This window comes from Camelus bactrianus, chromosome 27 (assembly GCF_048773025.1).
Source record: "Camelus bactrianus isolate YW-2024 breed Bactrian camel chromosome 27, ASM4877302v1, whole genome shotgun sequence".
In the NCBI taxonomy this organism is placed as follows: Eukaryota; Metazoa; Chordata; class Mammalia; order Artiodactyla; family Camelidae; genus Camelus; species Camelus bactrianus.
Window position 1 is genome coordinate 15,214,082 of NC_133565.1, and position 26,910 is coordinate 15,240,991.

Below are 26,910 nucleotides of genomic sequence, written 5' to 3' on the forward strand. Positions count from 1 at the left end.
GGGACATGTGTCTGCAGGAGGCGCGGGGCAGGCTGGGAAGTGTGTCTGGAGGAGCGCGGGGGCATGCCGGGACGTGTGTCTGCGTGAGGCGCGGGGCACGCCGGGACGTGTGTCTGGCGGGAGGCGCTGCGGCCGCGGCTCCGGGAGCGGGAGGCTACAGGATGGTGAAGCTGACGGCGGAGCTGATCGAGCAGGCGGCGCAGTACACTAACGCCGTGCGGGACCGCGAGCTGGACCTCCGGGGTGAGTGCGGAGGGCGGCCGGTCTGGGGCGTTCCCGTCGTCCCGCGCCCAGCCGCGTGCGCCGAGGGCCTGCGTCCCGCCTCAACCCGGGCCTCGCCAGGCCCGCCCTGCCCGAGTACCGCCGTAGTCGGCGGAAGACCGCCCCTCCGGCTCTTCCGAGGCTTGTCTTCCCACGGCTCCTGCCTGCTCGGGCCGCCTCGACTGCTTCGGGCCCGGAGTCGCGGGCCGCGGTTGGGCTTGACGGCCGTGTGTCCCGTTTGAGCCGTCGCAGTAGATGCTCTGTTAGTGGTCGTGACCCTCGTGCCGAGCAGTGAATACGTTAGAGGGTGTCGGCACGTGCTGCAGTCTTTCCCTGGGAGGGAGGAGAGGAAGTCCGGGGCCAGAAGCGGTTGTTTCCCCCGTGTTTCCTGCTTACCAGCTTCAGTTGTCTGTTTCTCTCTTACCGACCTGTTTCAGCCCGGCCCGCACCGCCGGGTGCCGTGCGTAAGGGATGGGGAAGGCCCCCAGACTACTGAGGTTCCTGCCTGATCCGACCTCAGTGAGGCTCGGTGACGCACTGACAGTGCAGCTCGTGAGCATCCGAGGAGGCGGCTTCTCTGGGGCCAAGACAGTACGGTCTTGGCCAGAGATTTGCTCCCGGGGGGGAAACAGGGTTGCAGGAGCAGCACTGCTTCGGGCTCTGCTTTCTGCTTGGATTCCTTGCTGACAAAGCGCGGTGCTGGCCTCTTGTTGGAATTCAGCTTCTCAGAGAAAGGTTCCGTTCAAGAGGAATGGGCCACTTTTACAGTCTTGGCACAGGCGGGTCTCAAGTGCATACAGTGTTGCGGACACTTACTTCGGTGCAGCACTTACTTTGGCGTATCCCTTACAGCTATGAATTGTGTACTTGAACCGTGGCTGGGTCAACTTCCTCTAGCACCTAGCACGATAGTTGTGCCCTATTAGACAAATCAGTGAGTATTTGAGTGAATTGTTCACAGGGTGACTTACCTTTGTGTATAAACCACTGACTTTCAACTCTGGGTTGGCACTAGGGGAGGTGAAGTAAGGGGAACTGTCGTCATATCACGAAGGTGTCCTGATAAGTTAGTTCCATGCATCTGTCCTGTGGGAATGCAAAAGAGGGGGAGAACTGTTGTCCACAATACGTGAGACAGGCTTGGACACTGGCAATAAGCAGCTCACGGTGCAGGTTCCTGTTCTGCCGCTGAACTAGCTCTGGGCTTCGCTTAGAGCGGTGTGACGCATCTTGTAAATAGTCTCAGAAATGTTAGCCACCAATATTACTGTCAGTAGTAGTCTTATCCTTACTGTCCTGTCCTGTCATCATCACTGCTGGACCCTTGGCTTAGTGGCAGCTGGGACATGTGATTGTCCCATTCCTGGTCTTAGGCGCCAGTACCTTGCAGTGTTTGGCACACACAGCACAGGTGCTAGGTAGACACTTCCCAAATGAATGAAAGCTTTGTTCCCATTACCATAAAATGCTGCTAATGTTTGAAGGTACCTTTTAACTGTATTAATCCTCGGATGATTTTTTTCCCCTCCTTTTCACAGGGTATAAAATTCCTGTCATTGAAAACCTAGGTGCAACCTTAGACCAGTTTGATGCGATTGATTTTTCTGACAATGAAATCAGGAAACTGGATGGTTTTCCTTTGTTGAGAAGACTGAAAACATTATTAGTGAATAACAATAGAATATGGTAAGTGTCTACTAGTGGAAAGTAATTTTTTTTTCCTCTAGAGTAAACGTTGCAGAGTTCCCTGAAGAAGTTGTAGTGCATACTGCTGGTTAAAGCTACTTAATTTCTTCTGAAATGAGAATTGAGCTGCACGTTTCCTACACAGATCCAGAGATTAATTTGGCATTGCTGTAGTCTTATCTGTGTCTGTTCAGAAATCTTGGGTATTTATATATTCACGGTAAATTTCTGGTTTAAATTAATAACATGCTTCTTTACACTCATTTTGGCTTATTTCTAAAGTGATAATTATTCTCTGTGACCATTCTCAGAAAGGTCATATTAAAAAGATAATGTAAAATTTAAGTTATATTTTTGACCCAACATCTCATTCTACCTCATATCGTCTGCTGTTTTTCTTTCACTACAACTGATTTTTAGGCTACTACTTATTGAAATGGAGATTTGTTTTTTGGACCCTCTTTCATTGTCTCTGTGTAAATTTTATCAGAGAAAAGTTATTTAAGGTCTATAAACGATGTCTTCAAGAAGTTGTGGGTGGTGAGTTGCTTTTTCTAAATAGTTGGATTTCTCATGAATTAACTATTCCATCCTGTTTAATTGTTGGGTGTCTTGCACTGAGCTGTGAATGCAGATTCACTTGATTTCCCTGCTACCCACACAGAAGTCACGAGATGAGCCAAGTGGTCTGTTCTACACCGGAGGTTCTCCTTTCCATGGGTTTCATTAGACGGTGTGGCAGTGGAAAGAGCCCTGGGCAGCTGTCAGGAGGCGTGGGTTCTAAAATCACCCACTCTTCTGTCGCCTCTGTGACACCAGGCAGTTCCTTCTTTGTGCCTTGATTTCCTTCTGTCGGAGAGGGCGTTGGAAGAAAGATCTCTAAAGTTCTGCCCACTTTGAAGTCTGAAGTCCTCTGGTCAGGGACCAGGTAAAACTGTTAGCTTACTTAATTTTCCCTTTTTCTCAGAGTCTCTATTCTTATTGCAGCCGCATAGGTGAAGGACTTGATCAGGCGCTGCCCTGCCTGACAGAACTCATTCTCACCAACAACAGTCTGGTGGAACTGGTAAGAGGATCCAGGGGAAAGCGGGTTTGTGGGGAGGGGTTAAAGGTACCACGTGCCCCTTATAGAGAAGTTGCAAAATCCAGAAAATTATCTCAGCATCCTTTTTCTTTGTCTTTTTCTTCATTAATTCAGTGTCTGGGCCTTTTTGGTTATGTGTTGTAACAGTGTTCCATGCTCTAGCTCACCGTTTGACTCTCTTAGGGTTTTTTTTGTTTGTTTTTTAAATATATTTTTGTTGAAGTATAGTCAGTTTACAATGTTGTGTCAATTTCTGGTGTACAGCACAATACTTCAGTCATATAGGAACATACATATATTTGTTTTCATATTTTTTTCACCATAGGTTACTATAGGATACTGAATATAGTTCCCTGTTCTGTATGGTATAAACTTGTTGTATATCTAGCAAATCTAGAGCTCCTAATTTATCCCTTTCCACCCTCCTCCCACCCTGGTAACCATAAGTTTGTTTTCTATGTCTGTGAGTCTGTTTCTGTTTTGTAAACAAGTTCATTTGTCTTTTTTTCTTAGATACCACATGTAAGTGATAATCATATGGTATTTTTCTTTCTCTGGCTTACTTCACTTAGAATGACATTCTTTAGGTACATCCATGTTGCTGCAAATGGTATTTTATTCTTTTTTATGGCTGAATACTATTCCATTGTACAAATATACCACAGCTTCTTTATCCAGTCACCTATCTATGGACATTTAGGTTGTTTCCATGTTTTGGCTTATTGTAAATAGTGCTGCTATGCACATTGGGGTGTATGTCTCATTTTGAATTAAGGTTCCTTCTGGATATATGCCCAGGAGTGGGATTGTTGGGTCATATGGTAAGTCTATTTTTAGTTTTTTTGAGGAATCTCCATACTGTTTCCCATAATGGCTGTACCCATTTACATTCCCACCAGTGGTGTAGGAGGGTTCCCTTTTCTCCACACCCTTTCCAGCATTTACTGTTCATGGACTTTTGAATGATGGCCATTCTGACTGGTGTGAGGTGATACCTTACGGTAGTTTTGATTTGCATTTCTCTGATAATTAGCAATATTGAGCATTTTTTCATGTGCATATTGGCCATTTATATGTCTTCATTGGAGAATTGTTTGTTTAGATCTTCTGCCCATTTTTGGATTGTGTTGTTTGAGATCTTAATAGAGAAGTTCCTGATTCAGTGTAGTCCACTTTATCGATCTTTTTTTGTTGTTTTTAGCTCTTTTGGTTGGTTGTCTGTTAAGCTTCCACCACCCCAGGGTCATAAAGAAACTCATCTGTGCTGTTTTCTAGAATTGCAGTGTCCCATATGGTAGCCACTAGCCACAAGTGGCTGATTTGAATTAAGATGTACTAGAACTTGGGAATTCGGGATTTGTAGATACACACTACTATGTATAAAATAGATAAACAACAAGGTCGTGCTGTATGACATGGGTAACTATAGTCAATACTTTGTAATGACCAGAATTGAAAAAGAATATAAAAAGGAAAATAGATGTGTGTGTGTATATATATATATAATATATATGATTCACTGTAAACCAGAAATTAACACAGCATTGTAAATCAACTATACTTCAATTAAAAAAAAAAGTTTAAAAAAAAGATGTACTAGAACTGTAAAATACACAACAGATTCCAGAGGCTTAGCACCCAGAAAAAAGAATGTAAATTATCAGTACTTTTCATATATTGATAGTGAAATGATAATATTTGGGGAAATAGGTTAAACAATGTATTGTTAAATTTACTTTCACCTGTTCTGTTTTCCTGTAGCTACCAGAAAATTACTTTTGTGCATATATTAAATTCTGTTGGACAGTTTCACTCTAGAATCTGTTGTTTTACTCCATGTTGAAAGCAACAATCCACTTGAAGTTGATTTTCCTATGAGATAAGGGGGCAAGTTTCATTTTCTCTATTTGGATCTGCTTATTTTGATCTCTTTCTTTTTATGCCTTTTAAATTTCTGTTGTGTGTATAATTTTTAACAAAATTTGAGCTTATACATAGCTTGAGTAAATTGTTTTGTAACCTAAATTTTTCATTTAAATATTAGATGTGTAAGTCCATATTATATAACTCGATTTTAGGTTATTCTTCCTTAATCCTGTCGTCCCTATTTCCCTGAACATTCCTCTCCTGGTGGACTGGGTTTGTATCTTCCTTCAGATTCCCACAGGAGTACTTGACTCCAAAAGTAAGAAAGTACTGATCAGGGGATATGCCTTTCTAAACTATGAGGTGTAGAACCCAGAGTGTGCATTGATTAGGAAGCTGTGGCATGACACATGTCACTCTGCATAAAGGTGATGGTGAAGATAGAGGCTGAGTTTGTCCTAATCTTACATGACAGCGGATTTGACTATTTCCCTGGTGTTCTGTCAGTTGTAGTTTTATATATCTTTAGGCTATCTTATGTGATATCTACAAATTTTATATATCTTACTGGTGAAGTGAGCTTTTTATCATATGTTGTGACCCTCTCTCTGAGTGCTGTTTTACCTGGATGTCCGTTTTATCTGCTGCACTGTACCAAAACAAGCTGTCTTTCAATTGGTATTTGCATAATTTTTTTCCATCCAAAATTTACTTTTGTTTTTCTGTACTTAAATATTTTAAATTTGTTTCTTGAAAACAGCATATGATAGGATTCTTTTTTTTAATCCAGTCTGAAATCTGTCTTTTAAATGAAATAGTTTGTTTATATTTAGTGTAATTACTGGTATTTTTGAGTTGGTCTTCTCTCTTTTCTAGAATTTTTTATTTGTCCCATCCATCTGCATTCCTTTTTCTCTCCTTTATTGCTCTCTCTCTTTTTATCATTCCATTTTCTCTTCTAATAGTTTAGAAATTAACTATTAAATAGACTCTGTTTCTATTTTTAGAATCCTAGGAGTTAAAATACACCTATTTATCTAAGTTTAAAGTTAACCAGTACTTTTACCCCTCCTAAACAGTGCAGCATCCTTAAACATTTCACCCCCATCAAGACATCATTGTTTTACACAGTCTGTATATATGTGTGTGTGTGTGACAGAAGTTACCATTATTCCTTTCTTGTTTTTTTTCAGCTTTATTGAGGTATGATTGACAAACAAAAAACATATATTTAAGGAGTGCAATGTGAATTTTGATATATGTATACATTGTGAAATGATTGCTACAGATTAACTATCCATCACTTCACAGTTATCTTTTCATGTGTGCAGTTAGAATACTTGAACTTAACTTTTTTAATCAAATCAAGAATACAGTGTGCTATTTTTAACTATCGTCACTATGTTGTACATTAAGTCCAGAACCTATTTATCTTATAACTGAAAGTTTCTCCTCCCTAGTCAATATCTTACCTCCCACTGTCCCCCGTCCCCTAGCCTCTGGTAACCACCATTCCACCCTCATTACGATAAGTGGGACTCCACACATAAGTGAGGTCGTGCAATATTTGTCCTCCTTTGTTCCTTTTGGGTCATTCTTTAGATTTCTTGGAGTGATGGCAGGCGGGTCTCAAGCTCAGGCGCTCCCTCGGGTGGTGAAGTGTTGACAGGTGGCAGCTGTCTGAGCCGCGGGCCCTGCTCCCCTCCCTGCTTCTGTCTGAACTTCTTTTCTCATGCCCCTCTTGCCCGTCCTGTGCCATTTAGATCTGGTCCTAGCAGTTCTCCTCTGTGTAGGGCTCTGTTCGGGGACAGGGGTAGGGGCGGCTTAATTTCTGATTAGCGTTAAGAGTGAAGGCCCAAAGGCCTTCAGGACTTGTCACACACTTAGGGTGCCCATCGGTGGCTGTGCCTATTCTTTGGCTGTGGTTCTCAAGCTGTGTGCCTGTTGGTCACTTTAAAGTTTGGAGGTTTGTCGGATGCCTCTGCCTTCCCTCGACATCTTCCTGTACAAACGCTGTCACCATGCGAGTCTCGTAGCTTTCACAGTAGTTTGTCCTTGCGTGCCCCTGTTTTAGGTTCTTGCCACAATACCTCTTCCTCTAGTTGGGTTGTAGCTGTTGACCAGAGATTTTTGGTTTCTCTATCCTTGTTGGACCATGTTTTATGCAACAGTCGGGGAAGATTGAAAAACTAACCTTCCTTCCCTCCTTTTTTTTTTTTTTTAAACTCCTTGTCCTTGAAAAATGTATTTGAAGAGATTGAGAGTAGCCTAGAATAAAGGTGCCTTCCCTCAAATATGACGTGCCGGTGTTGCTCCCAGCACCAAAGGTACTAGCAGGAAACACCACCTCACAGCAAGATCCTGGCCTGAGGTTCCCTGTATGAGTTAACTTGTTCCAAACTTATGTCAGCTTTCACATTGCTGACTTATCTAAATCATTGCTTTAAAATCAGTAGCCCTTTTGAGCTTGCTACAGGAAATCAACTTTTTTGGGTCTCTTCTGTTGAGACAGAAACTGTTACAGCCAAGATTTTAAGCTTAAGAAAACTCAAATTCATTAACTAGTTTATTCAGTAAAAATTTATGAAGCATCTATACATCATGATGTGCTAGTATTGTGCTACGTGCTGGAGCAGTAAAAAAAATAAAAATAAAAGACAAGTCCTTGCTCCAAAGGCATCCACCATCTCTAAGTATCAGAATAGGATGCAGTGTCCGTGTTCTTACCAGTGGCTGTTACTTTACAGGGTGACCTGGACCCTTTGGCATCTCTCAAATCACTGACTTATCTAAGGTAAGGAAGTTATTTGTGGTGACAGTGAAGTCCTTTAAAGTAACACCATTACCAGCCTTGATCTTAAAGCAATCAGTTAGTAAAAAGTACCTTTAAGTAACAAATATTGAAAATACTTCCTTTGGGCCCAGTGCTCGATTAAAATTTCCCTAGTGTTAAGTTGTCATGACCCTGAAATGCGCAGAATAGTGAACTTTTCCTTAATTCAGGGACTCATTAGATTTTATTAAAACGGACCTCTTGAATGCTGTGCTATGAACAAGATTGGCATTATATTGTTCCTTTTCTTGTAGTATTTTAAGAAATCCTGTAACAAACAAGAAGCATTACAGACTATATGTAATTTATAAAGTTCCACAAGTCAGAGTGCTGGATTTCCAGAAGGTGAAACTGAAAGTGAGTATTGCTCTGTTGTAAGTCACTATAGACTGGTGTGCTTTCCTTTATACTTTTGTTACTGATTTTTGTAAACTTGCCCAATGAGTTTTGTCTTTGGTTTCTGATAAAAATGTGCGTGGCGGGAGGGACATGTTAAGGCAGTTTTTTTTTCATAGCAGAGTTTAGGCTAGGACTTGGAGTTAAAGCTGTCTTACGTGGTGTTGGTGATTTCAGAGGTAGCATGGTCTCAGGGCCACAGTGAGCACTCTCCCCAGCAGGGTGTCTGCTTAGATACATTCCCTTTGGGGAGCTTAATATAACCCATCCTCAGCAGCTTTAATTGTTGGAATGATTTTCCCCTTATGGGGAGATTTTTTTTTAAAACCTTCTTAGTTCCTTGGGAGCCCCTCCTTGAAAACTAGGAGTGGGAACTTTCCTCAGGGAGCTTTCCCAGAGAAGGCAAGACCCCTGAGTCTCCTTTGAACTGGAAATGGGCTTCTTGGTATTTTTACCAGCCCAGAGTGTTTCAGGAGAGTTTTCTTCCATGTTTTTCTGAGGAATGCATCTCAATGCACGTGGTATTCCTGTGTCCATTAACTCTGTGTGTGGTGTCGCTGTAGGAGCGTCAGGAGGCAGAGAAAATGTTCAAGGGCAAACGGGGTGCACAGCTTGCAAAGGATATTGCCAGGAGGAGCAAAACGTAAGATCCGGGTATCTGACTTCACTCCACTTCCCCTTCAGAAACACTGTCTGTCTGGCATTTTGCCTCCTGCAGAAAGAAACAAAAGCCCTGCAATCACATAGCAGTAAATTTGCGTGATGATCCGCTACAACCATCAGTGGTCCGTAGGTCACATTAAATTTCTTCCAGCAGAGCAAATATTGCAGTGTCCAGCCTTACTGCGATGTTACCCACATCCTCCTTTCTGGGAAGATGAACGGGGTGGTGTTTCTGAAGGAGAGAGTTTATCGTATCAGTTTGTTAACAAAGATAAGATACTACACTGGTTGAATTACTTTCAAAAGCTTTTGAAAGTAAAAGAGAAGCAGTTTCTGTTGGTCTGGATTTGACAGTTGTGTTCTTCCCTCCCCTCCCAAGTTTCAATCCAGGTGCCGGTTTGCCAACTGACAAGAAGAAAGGTGGGCCGTCTCCAGGGGATGTGGAAGCAATCAAGGTAGTAATATGTTTACTGTATATAAAATAGATAAACAACAAGGACCTACAGTAGAGCATACGGAACTCTGTTCAGTTTCTTATAATAACATATAATGGAAAAGAATCTGAAAAGAAAGTAAATATATATGTATAACTGAATCACTGCTGTGTAATTCACAACTGAAACTAACATTGTAAGTCAACTAGACTTCAATAAAAAGTTAAAAGAAAAAAGGTAGGGATGTTTTAGGGTTCTTGGACTGAAGTGAGCTGTTACGGGTTCAAGAAACAAGAGTATGTAATGTACCAAGTGATATGTCAGACATTGCAGCTTCTCCTCACAGTTGGGAGAATCCAGCTATATTTTTGTGAGGAACAAGCTGTATTTTTGTATGACCAGACTTTGACTGGAATTAATTACATAAGTCGGTCAAAGTCAGGGCAGCGCTGGTCTTTCTCATCTTCCCAGCATGCTTTTCTTTGAACAGTTAGTGACCATTGCATGTTGCCTTAGTTTTTACTTCCAAAGATTTGTTGTCTGAAAGATCCTGCTTGATGAGAAATCCTCATTTTATAATATTGTCTCCTAAAGTATCCAGTAGCATAATTCCAAGTAGGTACTTCAGTTAGGTGAAAATTTAGGACACATACAGTGATTATTTGCTCTCTTATAAGAGGTTCTGCATCTCTTTACCAATTTGGGAAATTTATAATTTGGCTTTTGGGTTGATTTCAGTGTGCCAGTAAAATTCTTCCCCCAACAAAGAACTATTTAATATTCTAGCTTGGAAAGATGGTGTGAATTTCTCTAAGTGTTTTCTCAGTGGCCGATCTAAGTAGATAAAGTAACTGTCGTCTGCACTGTCTTCTGCCATCCAGAGCGCCATAGCGAACGCGTCAACCCTGGCTGAAGTGGAGCGGCTGAAGGGCTTGCTGCAGTCCGGCCAGATCCCCGGCAGAGAGCGCAGAGCAGGTCAGGAAATGATGTTCTGTCTTTGTACTTCCAAAGTAAGAGCACACTCGAGTGACCCCGCGCCAGTCCCGATCCGAGATTGCTAGGGTTGTGCCTCGTGACCATCTAACCTAATGTACACAAAGTTCCGTTAAACACCCTTTGAAGAGAAATCATGTGACAATGTTACACCATGGGGTTTTTGTATGTAAAAGTTGAAGCAAATGCTATTTCACAGCCATCAAGTGAGACTGAATCAAGGCCTTCTGCCGCTGCACGTGTCGGGTCGCCTCATGGGCAGGGACACAGGCTGCAGAGCCACTCCACCTGGGCCAAGCTCAGTCCTTGGGTAACTTTCTTAATCCCCACTTAATTGTCTGTCTCATCTTTAAAGCTGAGACGGTAATAGTGCCGACCTCACGAGGTCACAGGGGCGCCGAGCAGACTCTGCGCGGACAGCACATAGCACAGGCCAGGGCCTTGGAAGTGTCAGCTGTCCTGACAGTCGTGTCAGGCGGCATGCTGGGCGCTGGGGTAGAGAGTGAGGCCACCCCAGTCATGCGCGTTACAGGTTTTGGTGTGAACGTGACTGGGGACCTCTAACTAGACCAGCAGCTCGGGGCAGGTTTCCTGGGGGAGATAATGTGTGAACTGAAGCTAAAAAACAAGTGAGACATTCACTAGACCTGTGGTTCTCGCTGTGGTCCTTGGGCCCCTGGGGGTTTGGGAGGGAAACTTCCTATGTTAACACCACGGCGTATTTGCTTTTCTTTTTCTTTAATGGTATTAACACTTGTACCTGCTGGTTCAAAAGCAAGGCTGGGTAAAATTGGCGCCTCAGCACAGGTCAGGGCGGACCGAAGGGTGTTGCTAGGTGTCATTCCACACTGCCCTGTACTCCGCCGTCAGTGAACTGTGTACAGGTTTGCTTAGGAATGTCCTTCCTGAGGCAGTGAGGACTAGTAGTGCTATTAACTACCGCCCCATGCGTGGCGTCTCTCTGGAGATCCAGGGAATGGAGTCCGGCGCACAGAGCATTCTGCACCCAGGTGGGGCTGTCTGCCCGCACCATGCACCTGCTCCACCCTTGAGGCAGGTGGCTTCTCCAGCAGGAAGTGAAGTGAGCTTGTCACATCAGAATGGCTCATGGTGCCTGTTACCAATGATGATACTCAGAACTTTAGGCAAAAATTAGAGGTTGGAAAACTTTTATCTACAACTGTAACCTGATAGTTTCCCAGGACTTCTGGACTTTTCCTGTGGAAAGTGTTGGTATTCATGAATGTGATATTTTGGACACGGTGTAACGAAATGGGTCAGCATTTGAAAATCCGCGTGACTTAGCGACCCAGTGTTTTCCAAGGCGATGCTGGAGCGTGTGTGACGTTCAGTGATGATGAGCTTTCGGACTGCACGTTGCCATCTAGGGCCTGGTGTGACAGGAGGCATCCACAGCTGTCTGCGGAGGCCACGAAAATACCCGTCCCTTTCCTAACCACCTGTCTGTGCGAGGCTCATGTTCCCTCCAGCCTTCGGTCAGAACGACATCGTGTAGCCGGGGAACGATGAGTCCAAATGAGGGTCCATCTGCCTGCTGTCCGCCAGGCGCTACAGAGACGGGCAGAAATAGACAGTGAGGCCAGCCTGCTCACTAAAGATGTTTGCTTTAGAAAATTCTGTTACATTTTATAAAATTGTAAGTATTAACATGTAGTAGATTTATTGTTTCTTAAAATACTCTTAATTTTTAATACAGTGTCAATAAATGTAATCTATTTGAACAGAGGCTCTTTGGGTCCTAAAAGTAAAATATTTGAGAACTGTTTGACAAAGGCAGAGGGGCGTTCTAGTGGGGAGGAAACCACACCAGCAAGAAACTTGTGGTTAAGGAGCCTCACACACTTGATCTGAGGAGGACAGTGTGAGCGGAGGGCCAGGGATGCAGGCAGTGTTGCCAGATGGGCCACAGTGAGGACGTGAGCCAGGGCACTGCAGGCCACATGGTGGGTCAGGTCTGGGGTCCTCAGAACAAAAGAAGTCCATGGAAGGCTTTCAAGGCTTAATGGTGACAGGGTGGGGGGAACACAACGTCAAATTGCTTATTGTGACTGCAGGATGACAGAATTTCTGAGTTAACGTGCTTCCCCTAGAATGTTCTGTTTGGGCCTTACCTGAGCACACACGGAGCACGCTGAGGAGAGGGTTCTCTGGATCTCAGCAGGCCCGGGCTTCTGAGGGGCACTTCCCAGTGATGTTCTTTCTTGGTAGTTTGTGTGTCTTGAAATGTGATGTTTGGGTCCAGCTGTAGAAACAGTAGGCTCAAACTTGAGTAATTTTCCCAAACATTGACAGGGTTAAAACATTTCCTTTTTCAGAATACACTGACTCAAATATCTGCAATAAATTGTTGACAAATATAACAACCATTTGGAGGGGGGAGGGTATTGCTGAGTGGTAGAGGGCTTGCCTAACATGCATGAGGTCTTGGGTTCAACCCCCAGCATCTCCACCAATCAGTCAATCAATACACCTAATCCCCCCACCAAAAAAAAGTGTATGACAGCCATTTGGTTGTCGTTGCTGTATTTTCCTAACGTAGAGACAGTAAAGTCACTAACTATTCCCAGTATCTGGCATGTAGTAGGTATCCAGGCGTTCTGTTTTGTTTTAAGTGTTCCTCTAGTTTCTTTGCGCGTAGCAGTGGCAAGAACAAAACAAAGTATAAGCTTTTCATCCTCACAAAAACCGAATTAGCTTGACCACAGTGGGTTAGAATGACACACAACAGGTTTGACTTTCTAAGTTCGTGACCCTTTCCCTTAGGAACTAATTTCCCATACCTGCCAAGACAGGTGGTCTCTGGGCTCCCAGAGACCTAGTCCCAGGCCTAGCCTGTAGCAGCCCCATGGGGTAGACGCACGCACACGGGACAAGCACATGCTCTCAGGTCGGTGTGACCCCTGGCTTTTTTTCCCTAGGCCCCACTGATGACGGCGAAGAGGAGATGGAAGAAGACACAGTCACCAACGGGTCCTGAGTGGCGCGGCTTCTCAGAGTCTACGGGATGCAGAGTGGGCCCACTTGGGACAGGTCCTGTCCTGCTTTTGGAATAATAGCCTTGTTTCTGTCAGCAAAGTAGAGTTCATAAGCATCATGGAACTGGTTCAAACTGCTGCTGGTAATTTTGTAATATAAACTTTGAAATCTAAATCCCCATTTTCTACAAATAGTAAAAATAAAGGCACTGGCACGGCTGGCTTGCACGTCATTGGCTGCAATGGGCGCATTTCAGGGAAAGGCAGGAGGGCGCATCCCTAGGTAGGCATCCTCCAGGAAGGGTTCGGATTTTTCAGTTCTGAGTAAAACCCACGGCTGTCTGTGTGCTGCCGGTGATGGTCTGAGAGACCTGGGGGTCTCCAGTGAGTGTTCTCCTGTGTGAAGAGTAACAAGGGCCCCATTAAAGGCAGCCAGGCTTTAGGGCTTTACGGGAGGCAGCATCCTTGGAAGTTCTTCTTTTCCTCTGCATCCGAACGTCACGCAAACAGCAAACTGCAGACTGGAGAGATGAAGGGATGAGAGTGACTGTAAAGCCTGCTGTCAGCCAGTGGGGCTCCAGCGGCAGGGCAGCACGGAGCAGGGTTAGGACGGGTGGAGGTGGAGGGGCGCGGGCTGCACGGAGTCGGCGAGGCATGGTGGCCACATGGCTCCGGGCGCCCCCGCCACCCTCCCACCTCCGCTGCACCCTGTCGTGGCCGGCATGGGCCCACCTGAAAAGTGGGGTGGTGGTGGAGAGTGCCTTCGCACCTGTCTTTTCTCACCTGCTGGCGTTGATATGGGTTGTTTTTTAAAGCTCCCTAGTGATTCTAAATGTGAGAAATGCTCTTCTCAGTAGGCCCTGGGAAGAAGGTGAAGGGACTCTGCCTTGGAGGGGTTGACGGTCCAGCAGGGGAGGCAGGAGCACAGCTGAGAGGAGAGACCTGGCAGAGCCTGTGGAAACGGGGGCAGTGGGCGCAGGCTTCGGGAGCCCCAGCCTTTGGAGTTCCTCAGCGGGGCCCTCAGCCAGTGCCCTTCCTGCCCCAGTGCGCGGCGAGCCTGCTGGGGGCCTTGGCAGGCACGTGGTCTTGGATAGGGCCGGAGGCTCTGCAGGTTCCAAGGTGCCGTCCCTCGGAGGACAGCCCTCGGAGTTGTGGCCTCACTGCTTACCCCTGAACTTCTGCCCGGCGCCCTTCAGCCCCGTTAGGGGCAGCCCCCACCCTGTGCTCCCGAGGCCCAGACCAGGTGGGATTGCTCTCTTCTCATTCTACCGTCGCCTCGACAGACTTGGAGCCTGACTTTTCTAGATGAATTCCTGGGATACTGAGACACCCAGGAGGTAAACCAGATCTGCAGTCTTATCATTAGGTGAATTTCAGAGGAAGGTCCCGTCTTCGCTGTCTGCAGTGCAGGCTCTCCCTTCCCGTCACCCAGGTGCCCTGTGGGATGAGGACGTGGCTGCATGTGTGTGAGTCAGAGTAGAAGGACTTGGGGTTCTGAAGCTCTTTTTCTTCCTGGTCTGGATTGGAATTCAGCTCCTAAAACATCTTTCATGACATGCCAGGGAGGCCGCCTTGTCTACTCCCACACAGCCTCTCTGTCAGTGCACATTTATCTGTTGCTTCTGCTTCTGATGGGACGACTAAAACGGTTTGGGGTTTTATTTAAGATCCAGGGCCGCCACCCCCACCACGTTCAGGAGGCTCCTGCCCCCACCATCTGTGAGCCGCCGCACAGGGTCGAACTCTGGGGCTCTGGTCAGTAGCCTCAGAGATAACAAGTTGGTTGCAGTTGACTTACCTTCTCCCTAGTTGTACGTTTGACCAGAGGGAAGTGAGTGAGGGCTCCTGTGCTCAGAACTCAGCCTCCATCTGTTGGGACCAGAAGAATTGGCTTTACTCAGACCCAATCTTTCCTAGGAGCCTAGAATTGTCAGTGTGCAGTTTGGCAGAACAGGGGGTTCCTTCAGGATAACGTGTGTCATGATGTAGCAGAAACTTTTATACCAGTGACGTGGTCGTGCAACACACAAAGGAAACTTGTTTCTGGGGAAATACATTACAATGTTCATTTGAATATTATTAGCTTGGTAGTATTTGTCTGTAATGAGTAAGTGCCCTGGTCTTGAGGGTATAAGAACTATACATTTAAGAAAAACGTATTAAGTGTTATATATGTACATATTTAACATAATTTAAAGGCCACAAGAATGTCATTGAGAGGTCTTTATATTTTCAAATTTAGGAAACACTGTGGTTTGATTGCCTCTGTAATCTCCTTAGTTACCAGTACCTTTGGTCCTGTCTTGCTGTGTATACTTTCGGGAAAAGCTGAGGTTTGGCAATTTGTCAGTTAGCTGTTGCCCCAGTAATGCTGCAGAGCAAACCATCCCAGAGCTCGTTTCAGGCACCAGCTCCCCTTTCTTCTCATAGCTGCCTCTGCTTTCACTGCGGGTCTGTGGATTAACCAGGGTGGCTCATCCTTCATTCTCCTCAGGTGATTTAGTTAAGCAGGCAGAGGCACAAAAAAGGAACCACTAGAGAGACTTCTTAAGGCCTACACTCAAAACTGACACACTGTTACTTCTGCTTTCTTGCCTATAACCAAAATGAAACAAAGTCAAAGGATGGGGAAATAGACTGCTTTGAGCAGACAGCAAGGGTGTGGTTGCCAGGAGTGACAGATTGGGGCCAACTGTGTAGTCTACCAGGGCCAGTGACTGGTTGGGCATTCTGGGGACCTTTGTCCTATTTCTGCTAATAACACCTGAACAGCTGTACTGAGCAAAGTGTTTGTTGAAATAACTTTATGGCTGTAGACCAGCTGGGTGAGATGATAGACAGACTAAAGGGACAAAGGTAACATCAGTCTGGCTAGGAACAGTGAGCACCCTCCATCAGTGGGACCATGAGACCAGCAGTGTGCAAGAAACAGAGAAAGCCCAGCATCCATGCGCTGCAGTTGTTAGAGCAGGCAGGGAGCTAGACATGAGCCCAGTAATTGGGGCACGGGCCAGGGGCCGGGAAACCACACATCCTGTGAACAACAGGGATCCTTGGGCAGAGAAAAGCAGGAACCTCCAGACTGATAAGAAATCACACATTTTGGGGTGACAAGTGGCCTAGAGGCTGACAAAGGTGGGAAGATGCAGGAATCTCCAATGTCTAAATGTAACCATTTGCTCATTATGCCCACATTTTCAATAAAATTAGCCTTGCAGATTAGAAGTACCCATCATGCCCTGACGCTGTGACACTTCTGATCCAGACTAAATAAGGACAGAAATCCCTCCTCCTTTTGGGAAGGTGGAGCTGGGATGAAAGTCAGGGAATATAACCCCCAAACCCCTCCCTCCCCAATGAATATCCCACCCATTCATTTCTACACCCTGTGTAACCATTTTACCAAAGAAATTCAGGGCAGCTGCTCACCTGAGTTTGCCCGCTCCCACCTGAGTGTGTCCTATCCCTTAATAAATCCCCACTTTACTTTCCTGACCTCTGTGTCTCGTCTCTGAATTCCTTCAGTGACAAGAACCTACTCTCTAGTAACATAATCATTCAAAATCTGTTAAATTTCAGTTCAAAACACTTCATCATTTTATGTGTGTACATATGTACACACACAAACACTGTAGTTCAAAATAGTATATATACAAAGGCACTGTGTAAGTTTTAAATGTCCATTATTTTTCATCAGTGTTGTGCTGGTTTCTATATCACAAAGTCCTGAGTGACAGATTGTTCACCATTTGTGTTTAAATGCTGGAAACTAAATGTTACAGTTTGTTCCATCTTCATGATTAAAAACATTACAGGTCAGGGTGGGCAGAAACGGCAAGTAAAGCAGTCTCTTTTCTCCCATTTAACCAGATGCAGCATTTTGACATTTTTATGATCCACAGGTTGACTTAATTCATTGACAGCTCATTGACTTGTTCTGAAAGCAGCAAATCTTTGCAGTGTGAGATCTTCCTCCATGGCTACTCCAGGTATCTTAATTCCTGAACGACACTGTGAACTCTGAAATGATGGTCACATTGAATATCACATTGAAACATTCTTGAGGCTTTCACATCTTAATCTGACACCTCTTGTTAAGGCAGGGAACTGTCTGTTAAAAACTGTCTTAGCTAATCCAAGCCACCAGCAATCATAACCACTAAGTTACCGTATAAAAATAAACTGCTCCCAAGCAATTGTGCCAGTCCCTAATCAGAGCATTAACTCCCTGAGAGGTCCTAACCAACTGCTTCCATGAACAGTGACCCCAGGACAGTCTGCCCAATGCCCGGAGTATATAACCAAAGAGGTCAGGTAACCCTGGTCATCATGACTAGTTCATCGGATTTTACATACAAGGTATATTTAAAGCTGTTCCCAGACCGAGTATTGCAACTGTAACCACAAGAAAAGTTTCCGTTTTAGCACGTTGCTACTGCAAACTTTCAATTAATTATTGTCCACATCCCAACCATCATTCCTCTCTTAGGATGCAAGTTGCCAGAGCACGTGACAAACCACCTCAAAAGATAGAGCTCAGTATCTTTCACACGCGAGGGGGAAAACATCAAGAGGGAGGAAATAAAATCCCTCCTAAACTCAGCAGATCAATGGCCATCTTCACAATGTTAAATTGATAAAATCCAGAGTCCTCAATTTCCCGATTTGAGGAACCCATTTTCAAGATGAAGAAGAGCTTTCAGGCTTCTTGTTGTTGTTGTTGCCATGGCCCATGAGCTCAAGTCCTTCAGTGCAGATCTCTTTTATTGCTTTCTGACACGTGTCGCCAGAGAGGTTGTGGTGCGGTCTTCCGAGCTGTCCGCCCCCCCCCCCCCCGCCCGAGGAACTTCTGGGCAAACTTACGGTGGGCACCCCGTGGTCCTGCAGCTGCGCGGCGGTGCGCTCCGACATCACACCCTGCTCCTTACTTCCTTAGGTTGCATTCCTAATTCTTAGACCTTCTTTTGAGACACAGCTGGGTACGTTCACTTCAAATTCTCCTCCAAAATGCCTCAAGGTGCGATAAGGTGGTTAAGGTAAGGCTCAGAGCGGCGGTGACAGGTGAGGGGTGGAAGCGGGTGGAGGAGGGCATTGCAGGCAGAGAGCACAGCCAGGACTCCTATTAACTGTGATAACGACTTGTGACACTTAGGAAGATTCAATGTGTGTTGGAGCCACTGTGACGGTAATTCTTTCCCAAGAGGTTTTGATTCTGGGTGCAAGAACCGCGGGGACGGGGGTGGGAGGGGGGCTTTCCTGGCACCTTGGTGGTCAGGCCTTGGCCACAACCACCGAAGTCTGGGAGTCGCCAAACTGCCGAGCTGTTGCCCAATCGACCTGAACAACGGTGTGTGCGCAAATCCTGTTTCCAGGCGGCCCCAACCCCCGGAGACCTCTGTGTCCAATCACTGCAAAAGTAAACATTCGGTAAGGAGTCGGCGAGGAGGTCAGCCAAGCATCCTCGGTGAGGACACCGGGAGAGCAGGTGCGCGGCGGTTGGTGGGGCTCATCCCCGCCCTGCTCGTCAACCCCTGCTCGCCCCGCCCTCCACTGTCCCCGCCCCCCGGCCACGCCCTCGTTGCGATAGGCCGACCTTCTGGTCCGGGTCGAGACGCGATTGGCCGGAACGCCGTACGCCAGCCCCGGCGCGCCACGTGTACGTAGGGCGGGGCGGAAGGCGAACGCTCACGCTGACGCGGCCGGGCCGGGCCGGGCCAGGCCGGGTCGAGTGGCGGTGACCATGGAGGCGGACGGGGACGAGCTGTCCGCGCGGCCGGCGCTGGAGACCGAGGGGCTGCGCTTCCTCCACGTCACGGGTGGGTCGCCGCGGCCACAGGGCAGCGGGTTCGCGCCGCCGTGTTGGGTGGGTTGTCCGCTGCGCACCGGGCCGGGCGGTGGGCCTCTGGGAGCCGCACTCAGGTTCGCGCGGCGCCTGCGGCCCTTCTTTGCGCGAGTTGTTTAGTTTGTGCGAAGCAAGCCCTTCCGGGTTGCGGTGACCTGGGTCGCCGACGCGGTGTCAGCCTCCACGGCCACGCCTTTCTGTATGTCTCCCGGATCTGAAGGGCCTCTGCCCTCCGAGTCACATCCACGATCCGTGTTCCCTCAGAACCCAGTTGGCGGCCCCACGTCCTCTGGACAGGTGGTCGAGAAGCTCCTTCTCAGGGACCCCGGACGGCGGCGCTTCTCACCGTCCTCGTCGCCCGCCTGGGAGGTCTTTGCTCGACCGCTGAGGTTTTCAGGGCGGGAGCTGCGCTGCTTTTGCTTTCGTTGAATTTTATAGAAGTCCGGAGGGAGTATCGTTTTTAGTTTCCTGAAAACTCTGTTCTTCTTTTCAGTGGGCTCCCTGCTGGCCACCTATGGCTGGTACATCGTCTTCAGCTGCATCCTTCTCTACGTCGTGTTTCAGAAGCTCTCCGCCCGGCTCCGGGCCCTGAGGCAGAGGCAGCTGGACCGCGCCGCGGCCGCCGTGGGTTAGTGCCGGATAACAGACGAGGGCGGGGTCTTAGCCTCCTTGTAGAATTTAAAAGTTAAGAGTAAGGAGTACCATTCTCATCTACGTGGGAGAAAAACTATTTTATGCTCCTGAAATTGATTTTGGTGAAGGGGCAGTAGGTTTCTTTTCTTTTTTCTTTTCTTTTCTTTTTCCTTCCTTCCTCCCTCTCTCCCTCCCTCCCTTCCTTCCTTCCTCCCTTTCTTCATTCCTGAGTATTTGAGAAGATGAAAAATCTGCTTGCTGACTTGTAGAGCGCTCACTGCATCTCTTGTTGAGTAGTTTTTCATTTATGGGGTAAATGCAAATGAAAACTTCACCGCTTCTCCGTACTTGTGGGTCTGCGTACTAACTCTGAATTATCTCTAGAACCAGTGTGAGTGACAGGAAACTCAGCCTCTGTGCTTCACGTCCAGTGAAGTTTGAGTTTCACAATTTACTCATCAGACTGGATTCCATATTATACTTGGCTATTTCAAAAAACTCATTCCCTGGGTTGGGGGTGGGGTGTATACCTCAGTGGTAGAGCACATGCCTAGCACACATAAGGTCTTGGATACAATCCTCAGTACCTCCTTTAAAAACCAATCTACCCCCCCCAAAAAAAAAACCTCATTCCCTCCAAAACAGTATCATTTTAATTAGTTAGAAGCTGCAGTTTCTGAGGACATATCCAAAAGAAATGTTAAGTGTTTTGAGAATAGCAGTAAATTAAACAAATACACACCAGTCATTCATCTGAGTCACCACAGTTACTGAGGTTGGGGAGGAAAGCAAATGCCATTAACACAAAGTCATTGGTAGAAAGACTTAGAAAATTCCTTCACTCACACAGACCTCCCTCTTCTCCAATGAACCCCTGGGGTCCTGCCATCCCCTGAGTCTTTTTGATTGTTGGCTGTACATCCAACAACTGGCTACAAAGTACAAGTATAGGTCTTGCGTAAATTGCAGGATTTGGTGAAGTGGATGAGGATGCTGTTAGGAAACGGCTCCCGTCCCCTTGTACAGCCATGGCTGCAGGGAGACTTGCCGACAACTGAAGAGAAGATTTTTGAGGTTGTAGGGTGGGCACTTCAGAAGAAGAGTAATTGTTTTTATGAGGCACTGCAAGAAGTAAGTGTGCAGTGAAAAGTGTTAGATTGTGCTGTTGTACAATTTTTTCAAAAAAATTTTTTTAATTGAAGTATAGTCAGTTTACAATGTGTCAATTTCTGGTGTACAGTACAAGGTTTCAGTCATACACATATATTCTTTCTCACATTCTTTTTGATTAGCGGTTACTACAGATGTTGACTATAGTTCCCTGTGCTATACAGTAGAAACTTGTCATTTATTTATTTTATGTATAGCAGTTAGTATCTGCAAATTTCTAACTCCCAGTTTATCCTTTCCCACCCCTTTTACCCCTCGTAACCATAAGTTCTCTATGTCTGTGAATTGTGCTATTGTAGTTTTGTTGGAAAAATGAGATTAAACAAAACCCAAACCTACACTTGATTGATTTTATTCTAAAAGTGACCTGACAGTTACAGATGTTACACACACAAGTATCTTGTGCTATTTTGACCATGACAGTTTCGCCCCTATTTTATGTAGATTCAGTTAGGAGACCACTTCCCACTACTGAGTCTGTAAGTAATGATGATCACCTATCCTTTGGGTGATGCAGATGTGAACATAGAAGTTCTAGTTTGAAAAATTAGTGACACCCCTGGGTAGGTCCCCTCAGTGCTCCATAACATGGTGGTCTGAGTAGATGCCAGATTCTCTTTTTATATAATTTACTTTGTTTTATAAACCAGATAAAAGCACATTCATTGCTATTAATGCTAGCTGGAAGGATTTTTCTTTTTTTTTTTCTGTAGAAACAAGGATAAAATATCTAAAGATCTTTACCTCTTTCTTGTATAGATCTGGGCTAATTCAGTGATGACTAATGATCTGAAAACGTTCTCTCTCCTTGGTTGTCTTCTGGAATTCTGGTCAACCTAGAGACTGGGTGTTAGGAGGTATCCAGTATCTGGGTTATGGAATGGAATCTCACTGTGGCCCTCAGACCCCTTATATTTCAGTCACGGAGCCTTTGCCAGACTCTCTGAGGCGGGATTGCTCCAGGAGCCGGAAATGTATTTCGAGTGGAGGTTTCTGATGCTGTCAGTATTTAACACGGGCTGAGACTGCGGCCGTGGGGTCGCCCCTGCCCCCTGAGCAGTAAAATACGTACAGAAGGCTGTCCCTCAGCATATGTTTTTGCATTGTCTGAGTTCTGTGTACTTCTAACAATATGGACTCTCACGAGTTCCTGTTGTATGTTACACAAGCTGCTTTAGCCCCAGTTTTCTCTGCTGTTTTAGAACCTGATGTCGTCGTTAAACGACAGGAGGCTTTGGCCGCTGCTCGGCTGAAAATGCAGGAGGAGTTAAATGCGCAAGTGGAAAAGCACAAGGAAAAGCTGAGACAGGTGTGAACCGGTTTGAGTGTGAACACATGGTCTCAAGAAGTAGTTTGAGTCTAGTGGGTAAAGCGTGTGTGTGTGTGTGTGTGTGTGTGTGTGTGGTGTGTGTGTGTGTGTGTGTGACGGGGCGGAGTACAAGCTTTCTCAAGTGCTTGTTGTTGGACCTAATTTTCTGCTGAGAGATTAGTTTTCCCTTATGTTCCCTAAGTACTTGACTTTCAAAGCACTCTCAGATCTGCTCTCATTGGGTCCTCCCAGTCTTCGCAGTAGAGGGATTGAGTGACTTTCCTAGTGTGACACAGCCAGGTAGCAGCAGAGCAGGCCTGCCACCCATGCTGACTCTTGCCAGGTCAGAGTTCTTCCACGTTATCAAAATGTCCTCTGTGGGCCTGTTTCAGAACTGAGTCCGTGTTATTTTTTCGACCACGCTTTTTGCGTTAATAGTGTGCAAAAAACATGGCCCTGTTTGCGAGTTAAAACACTAGCTGACAACAGTTTTAACTGAAGAAAGTGCAGGTGGAAGGTTGTTTAAAAGTGATCAAAGTTACATGTTCTTTGGGAAAGATGGTAGCTTCTGAATTCATTCTGGACCATGTACGATTCTTCACAGCTTGAAGAGGAAAAAAGGAGACAGAAGATTGAAATGTGGGACAGCATGCAAGAGGGAAAAAGTTACAAAGGAAATGCAAGAAAGCCTCAGGTGATGTAGCCTTCGGCCTAGTGGACTGTCTTCAAGTGGGTGAAGATTCATGGAGTAGAGTGTTTTCAACTAGATCCTTAAGCCTGTGTGTGTTCCAACAGGAAGAAGACAGCCCTGGGCCTTCTGCTTCATCCGTCATCCCGAAACGGAAATCGGACCGAAAGCCCTTGCGGGGAGGGGGTAAGTACCAAACATCAAAGCATCCTGAACAATCACAGGATGCTCTTACTTTGAAAAACAAGGTTCTGTGTCTTTGTTTCATTGTCCATCAATTGAGACTAATTCCTAAGTTTAGGATAACAGAGAATAAAGGAAAGAGAAGGAGTTAGTCTTGAGAATGAAGTAGGAGGGAATCTGGCGATAGATGGAGTTCTTCACACCAGTGGAAAAAAAAAAACAGATTCGCCTTGCGAGACATGGGACTGTTCTCCGGGGCCGTGGGCTTCGTCTCGTGAGAAAAGGGGCAAATCTGAACAGCTCTGCTGACCCCCTTGTGAGAGAATAAGGGGACATTCTCGTGAGAGTAAGTGGGTCACTGAAAAGAAGGAAAAGGGGTCCACCTCCGGAATCAGAAAGGAGTTAGTTTTAGGGAGTTGCCAGCCTGCTGAGACCAGTTGTTGCCTAGGGGGCCCCGGGCAAGGATGTGGGCACCAATCCCGTTTCCAGAAGGCCCGGGACCTCCTCGGCCTCAGTGTCCGCTCACCGCAGAAATCAGTGTTCGACCAGCCCTCAATAAAGGAGGTCCCGCAAGGCCCTCAGTAAATATGGTTGCACTTGTACCTCAGTACCTCACTCGATCCCGCCCCGCCCTGTGAGGACAGAGGTGCCAGGAGCCAGTTGTAGGCCAAAGACCCCCTGCCCTCCATTGGAGGAGAGGGTTTCCCATGGGGAGGGACCGTGGAGGCAGAGGTGGGAGCCTGGATGGCCTCAGAGTGAACCCTGGGGAGAGTGGACATGGGCCGGGCTGCCCTTCAAGGCTGGGCTCTGAGCCCCTTGCGTCAGGATCCCAGAGCTGGCTTGCTCTAGGAGAGGCCTGTGTCTGAAAAGAAAATGCTTCTTTCAGTCTTCTTGCTGGGAGACCATTTCTCAGAGCTGAGTGGTGGTATCGAGGAGAGGAAATTGTAGAAAATGGCCCACAGGGTGTGCTGTGCGTTTGCCCCCTGGGGCGCCCCTAGCAGTCCAGGGCCCCGACTGGCCTGGCTTCACAAGTAAGGAACCCGAGGCACAGGGAGTTAGTGACCACAGATCCCACAGCAAGCAGGGAGCTGAGCCACCTCATTTGGGGTCATCTGACTCTAGAGCCTGAACACTCAAGCTGGTCCCCAGTCGGCCATTAACTTGGGGAGGAATGAGCAGGTGGACCGGCAGGGCCTGGGCCCTGGGTTGCCCAGTCCTGACTGGCAGAAGTGCCCAGTTCCACTCGGTTTTGATTTTTTAAATCTGATTTCTTTAGCTTGAACAGTTTTTATTTTAATGCATACATTTTATTAAGCACTGCAGTTAGATCTTTTAGACATTTAAATCCAGCCATCCAGAGAGGTTTTTGGAGGGGGAGCAAATTTTTTTGTGTGTTTGGGGGAGTTTTTTTGTGTGTTTTGAGAGTTAAAACCAGGAAGCCAAATGGCTTCTTTTATTCCCACCAGAAAATCAATCCTAAGGGTGATTGCAATGTGAAGCATTTTTTTCATGTGGGAGCTGAGTCTTACGAAGATGCTCGTGAGGACAGAATCTGTATCTCTGCAGTACTTTGCATGTTGGGCTCAGGGCTTTACGTGTGACATGGAACGTTCTCAGCACTGTTCTCCTTCCTCTCGTCCCAGGTTACAACCCTTTGTCTGGTGAAGGAGGGGGAGCCTGCTCCTGGAGACCTGGACGAAGAGGCCCATCAGCTGGTGGATGAGGCTAAGAGTCCTGTTAGTGTCGCTTTTGACATTAGCAAGATGAACCCTTCACCCCTGACTCAATTGCCTTATGCACGCTTTTCACAGTGACTAGCCAATGGACAGGGCTTTCTCTCTGGCATTGGCTGTACCTGCATCTTTCAGGGTCAAAGTCCTCGTGGGGTGTGGATGTGGCCCTGGGCAGTGGCTGCTGTTGGTCACTCTCACTGAAGCCAGTTTGTTGATTTCCCGGGTTGTTGCTGGTGGGTCAGTAAAGGCCTCCAAGTGACTGGGGATCTTGACAAACAGACCTGGCCACAATCCTTCCTTCCCGTCCGAGGTCTGTGCCGGCAGGACAGTCTCTGTGACAGGTTGTGTCAAATGATGTCTTCCTTGTAAATGGTGAGCCCACCAGCGAGGATTACTGATGCAGACAGTTGATGGGGTTGTTTCTGTACATTTTTCTTCATGTACAGAACCTTGTAAAAAACTGTAGATATTAAAAAACAAATTGCAAAGAACACTTTCTGCATTTCTCTTAAATTCAATGAAATTTCGCTACAAATGGGAATTTGTTTATCTAACATTGCGCAGTTTTTATCATTCACAACCTCCTACTCATATTACTTATTTTCTCATTATCCCACACCCACAGTGAGTGTGGTGTGTGGCCTGCTCCATGGGTTTATCCACAAAATCAAGCACTTGGAGTGGAGTTTCTGAATTAATAGGATAAAGAAATATGTTGCCTTGAGGTGCGTCGGGGACCAGCGAGGCTTCCAGAAGCCCTGTGGGTGGTTAACATCTTTCCCACATCCTTGTCTTCAGGCTCTGTCCAGTGTGCTCTGAAGGGCCAGCTAGTAAATGTTTTAGACCTTGCAGGTCACACAGTCTTGAGTTTTTACATTTTTTAAAGGATTGTTAAAAACATCTAAAACTTCTTAGCTCACGGGCTGGACTTAGCTTTCCTGCTGCTGTTTGCTGATTGCTGCTTCAAGTCTAGAAGGTGAGAAGGAACCAAATTAGCCTGTAGGGTGGTGGCCATTAGCTGGGGAAGTGTTCCAGGTGGGCTCGTCTCAATCAGTCACCATTCCTTGGGTATCTGATGTGTGATATACTCCGTACTTGTCTCTGTTGACACATATAAAAAAAAATAGAATCTGGTCTTAGGGGGCTTAAAATCTCTCGAGGAGGGCTGGGGGCAGCGAAAACAGGACCTTGAAGACAGTGTAAGTACAAACAAATGGGGTGCTTCCATGTCTTGGCTGTTGTAAATAGTGCTGCTGTGAACACTGGGGTGCCTGTGTCTTTTTGAATTAGAGTTTTCTCTGGGTACATGCCCAGGAGTGGGGGTGCTGGATCATAGGTAAGTCTATTTTTAGTTTTTTGAGGAATCTCCATACTGTTTTTCACAGTGGCTGCACCAAAGTGCATTCCCACCAGCAGTGTAGGAGGGTTCCCTTTTCCTCCACACTCTCTCCAGCATTTATCATTTGTGGACATTTTAATGATGGCCATTCTGACTGGTGTGAGGTGATACCTCATTGTCATTTTGATTTGCGTTTCTCTAATAATTGGCGGCGATACTGAGCATCTCTTCCTGTGCCTGTTGGCCATCTAGATGTCTGTTTTGGAGAGATGTCTAGGTCTTATGCCTGTTTTTTGATTCGGTTGCTGGTTTTTTTGATAGTAAGCTATTTGCTGTCATTTCATCCATTTTTAAAGGCCTGGTCATGTGGTCAGGAAATAATCAGATCCAGTTTTTGTTCAGTGCTTAAGGTTTTAGAACAGTGGGAGAAAAATGTGCTGGGCAAATGTCGGGCTCAGTGAGATGCGGTGGAGGTACAATTGCCTGAGACTCCCTAGGAATACTGTGTGGCTGGCACTTCTCTTTTCCTTCCTCCCAGTCACATTAGGAGCTGCTGACGCTTGGTCTGCAAGATGGGAAAGGGGCCGTCACACGAGGTCACAGGTGAATTCAGGCCCCATTGTTTCTGAGTCGGTTAGCTGTAGTGTGCTCAGCTGGGCTGAGGTCTCCAAACACACTTGGATTGTTTCCACAACAGTGTCCTTCAGGTATATGTCTAGGAGCGGAAATTTTGGGTCAGGTAGCATTTCTATATTTAACTTTCTGTGGAATCATCAAACTGTTTTCAACAGTGACCGAACC

At 46.3% G+C, this 26,910-nt stretch overlaps 2 protein-coding genes and 1 long non-coding RNA gene across 3 annotated transcripts; 2 read left to right on the forward strand and 1 right to left on the reverse strand.

Moving 5' to 3' along the window:
• Nucleotides 1-79: 79 nt before the first annotated feature.
• Nucleotides 80-13,431, forward strand: SNRPA1 (small nuclear ribonucleoprotein polypeptide A'). Its single transcript, XM_074354344.1, has 9 exons — nucleotides 80-243; nucleotides 1,800-1,947; nucleotides 2,935-3,013; nucleotides 7,645-7,691; nucleotides 7,985-8,087; nucleotides 8,690-8,769; nucleotides 9,169-9,244; nucleotides 10,105-10,198; nucleotides 13,156-13,431. The coding sequence occupies exons 1-9, from the start codon at nucleotides 162-164 to the stop codon at nucleotides 13,212-13,214; spliced, it is 768 nt and encodes a 255-aa protein (XP_074210445.1). The 5' UTR covers nucleotides 80-161; the 3' UTR covers nucleotides 13,215-13,431.
• Nucleotides 13,432-15,420: 1,989 nt separating this feature from the next.
• On the reverse strand, nucleotides 15,421-18,946 carry LOC141575296 (uncharacterized). The gene is made up of 2 exons (XR_012502820.1): nucleotides 18,806-18,946; nucleotides 15,421-18,620 (listed from the first exon to the last, which is right to left on the reverse strand). It is a non-coding gene; the product is annotated as an uncharacterized LOC141575296 (long non-coding RNA).
• SELENOS (selenoprotein S) lies at nucleotides 18,895-25,263 on the forward strand. Its single transcript, XM_074354345.1, has 6 exons — nucleotides 18,895-19,028; nucleotides 19,548-19,682; nucleotides 22,060-22,166; nucleotides 22,771-22,860; nucleotides 22,962-23,040; nucleotides 24,681-25,263. Exons 1-6 carry the CDS (start codon nucleotides 18,953-18,955, stop codon nucleotides 24,758-24,760), a joined length of 567 nt encoding a protein of 188 aa, XP_074210446.1. The 5' UTR covers nucleotides 18,895-18,952; the 3' UTR covers nucleotides 24,761-25,263.
• Nucleotides 25,264-26,910: the final 1,647 nt, after the last annotated feature.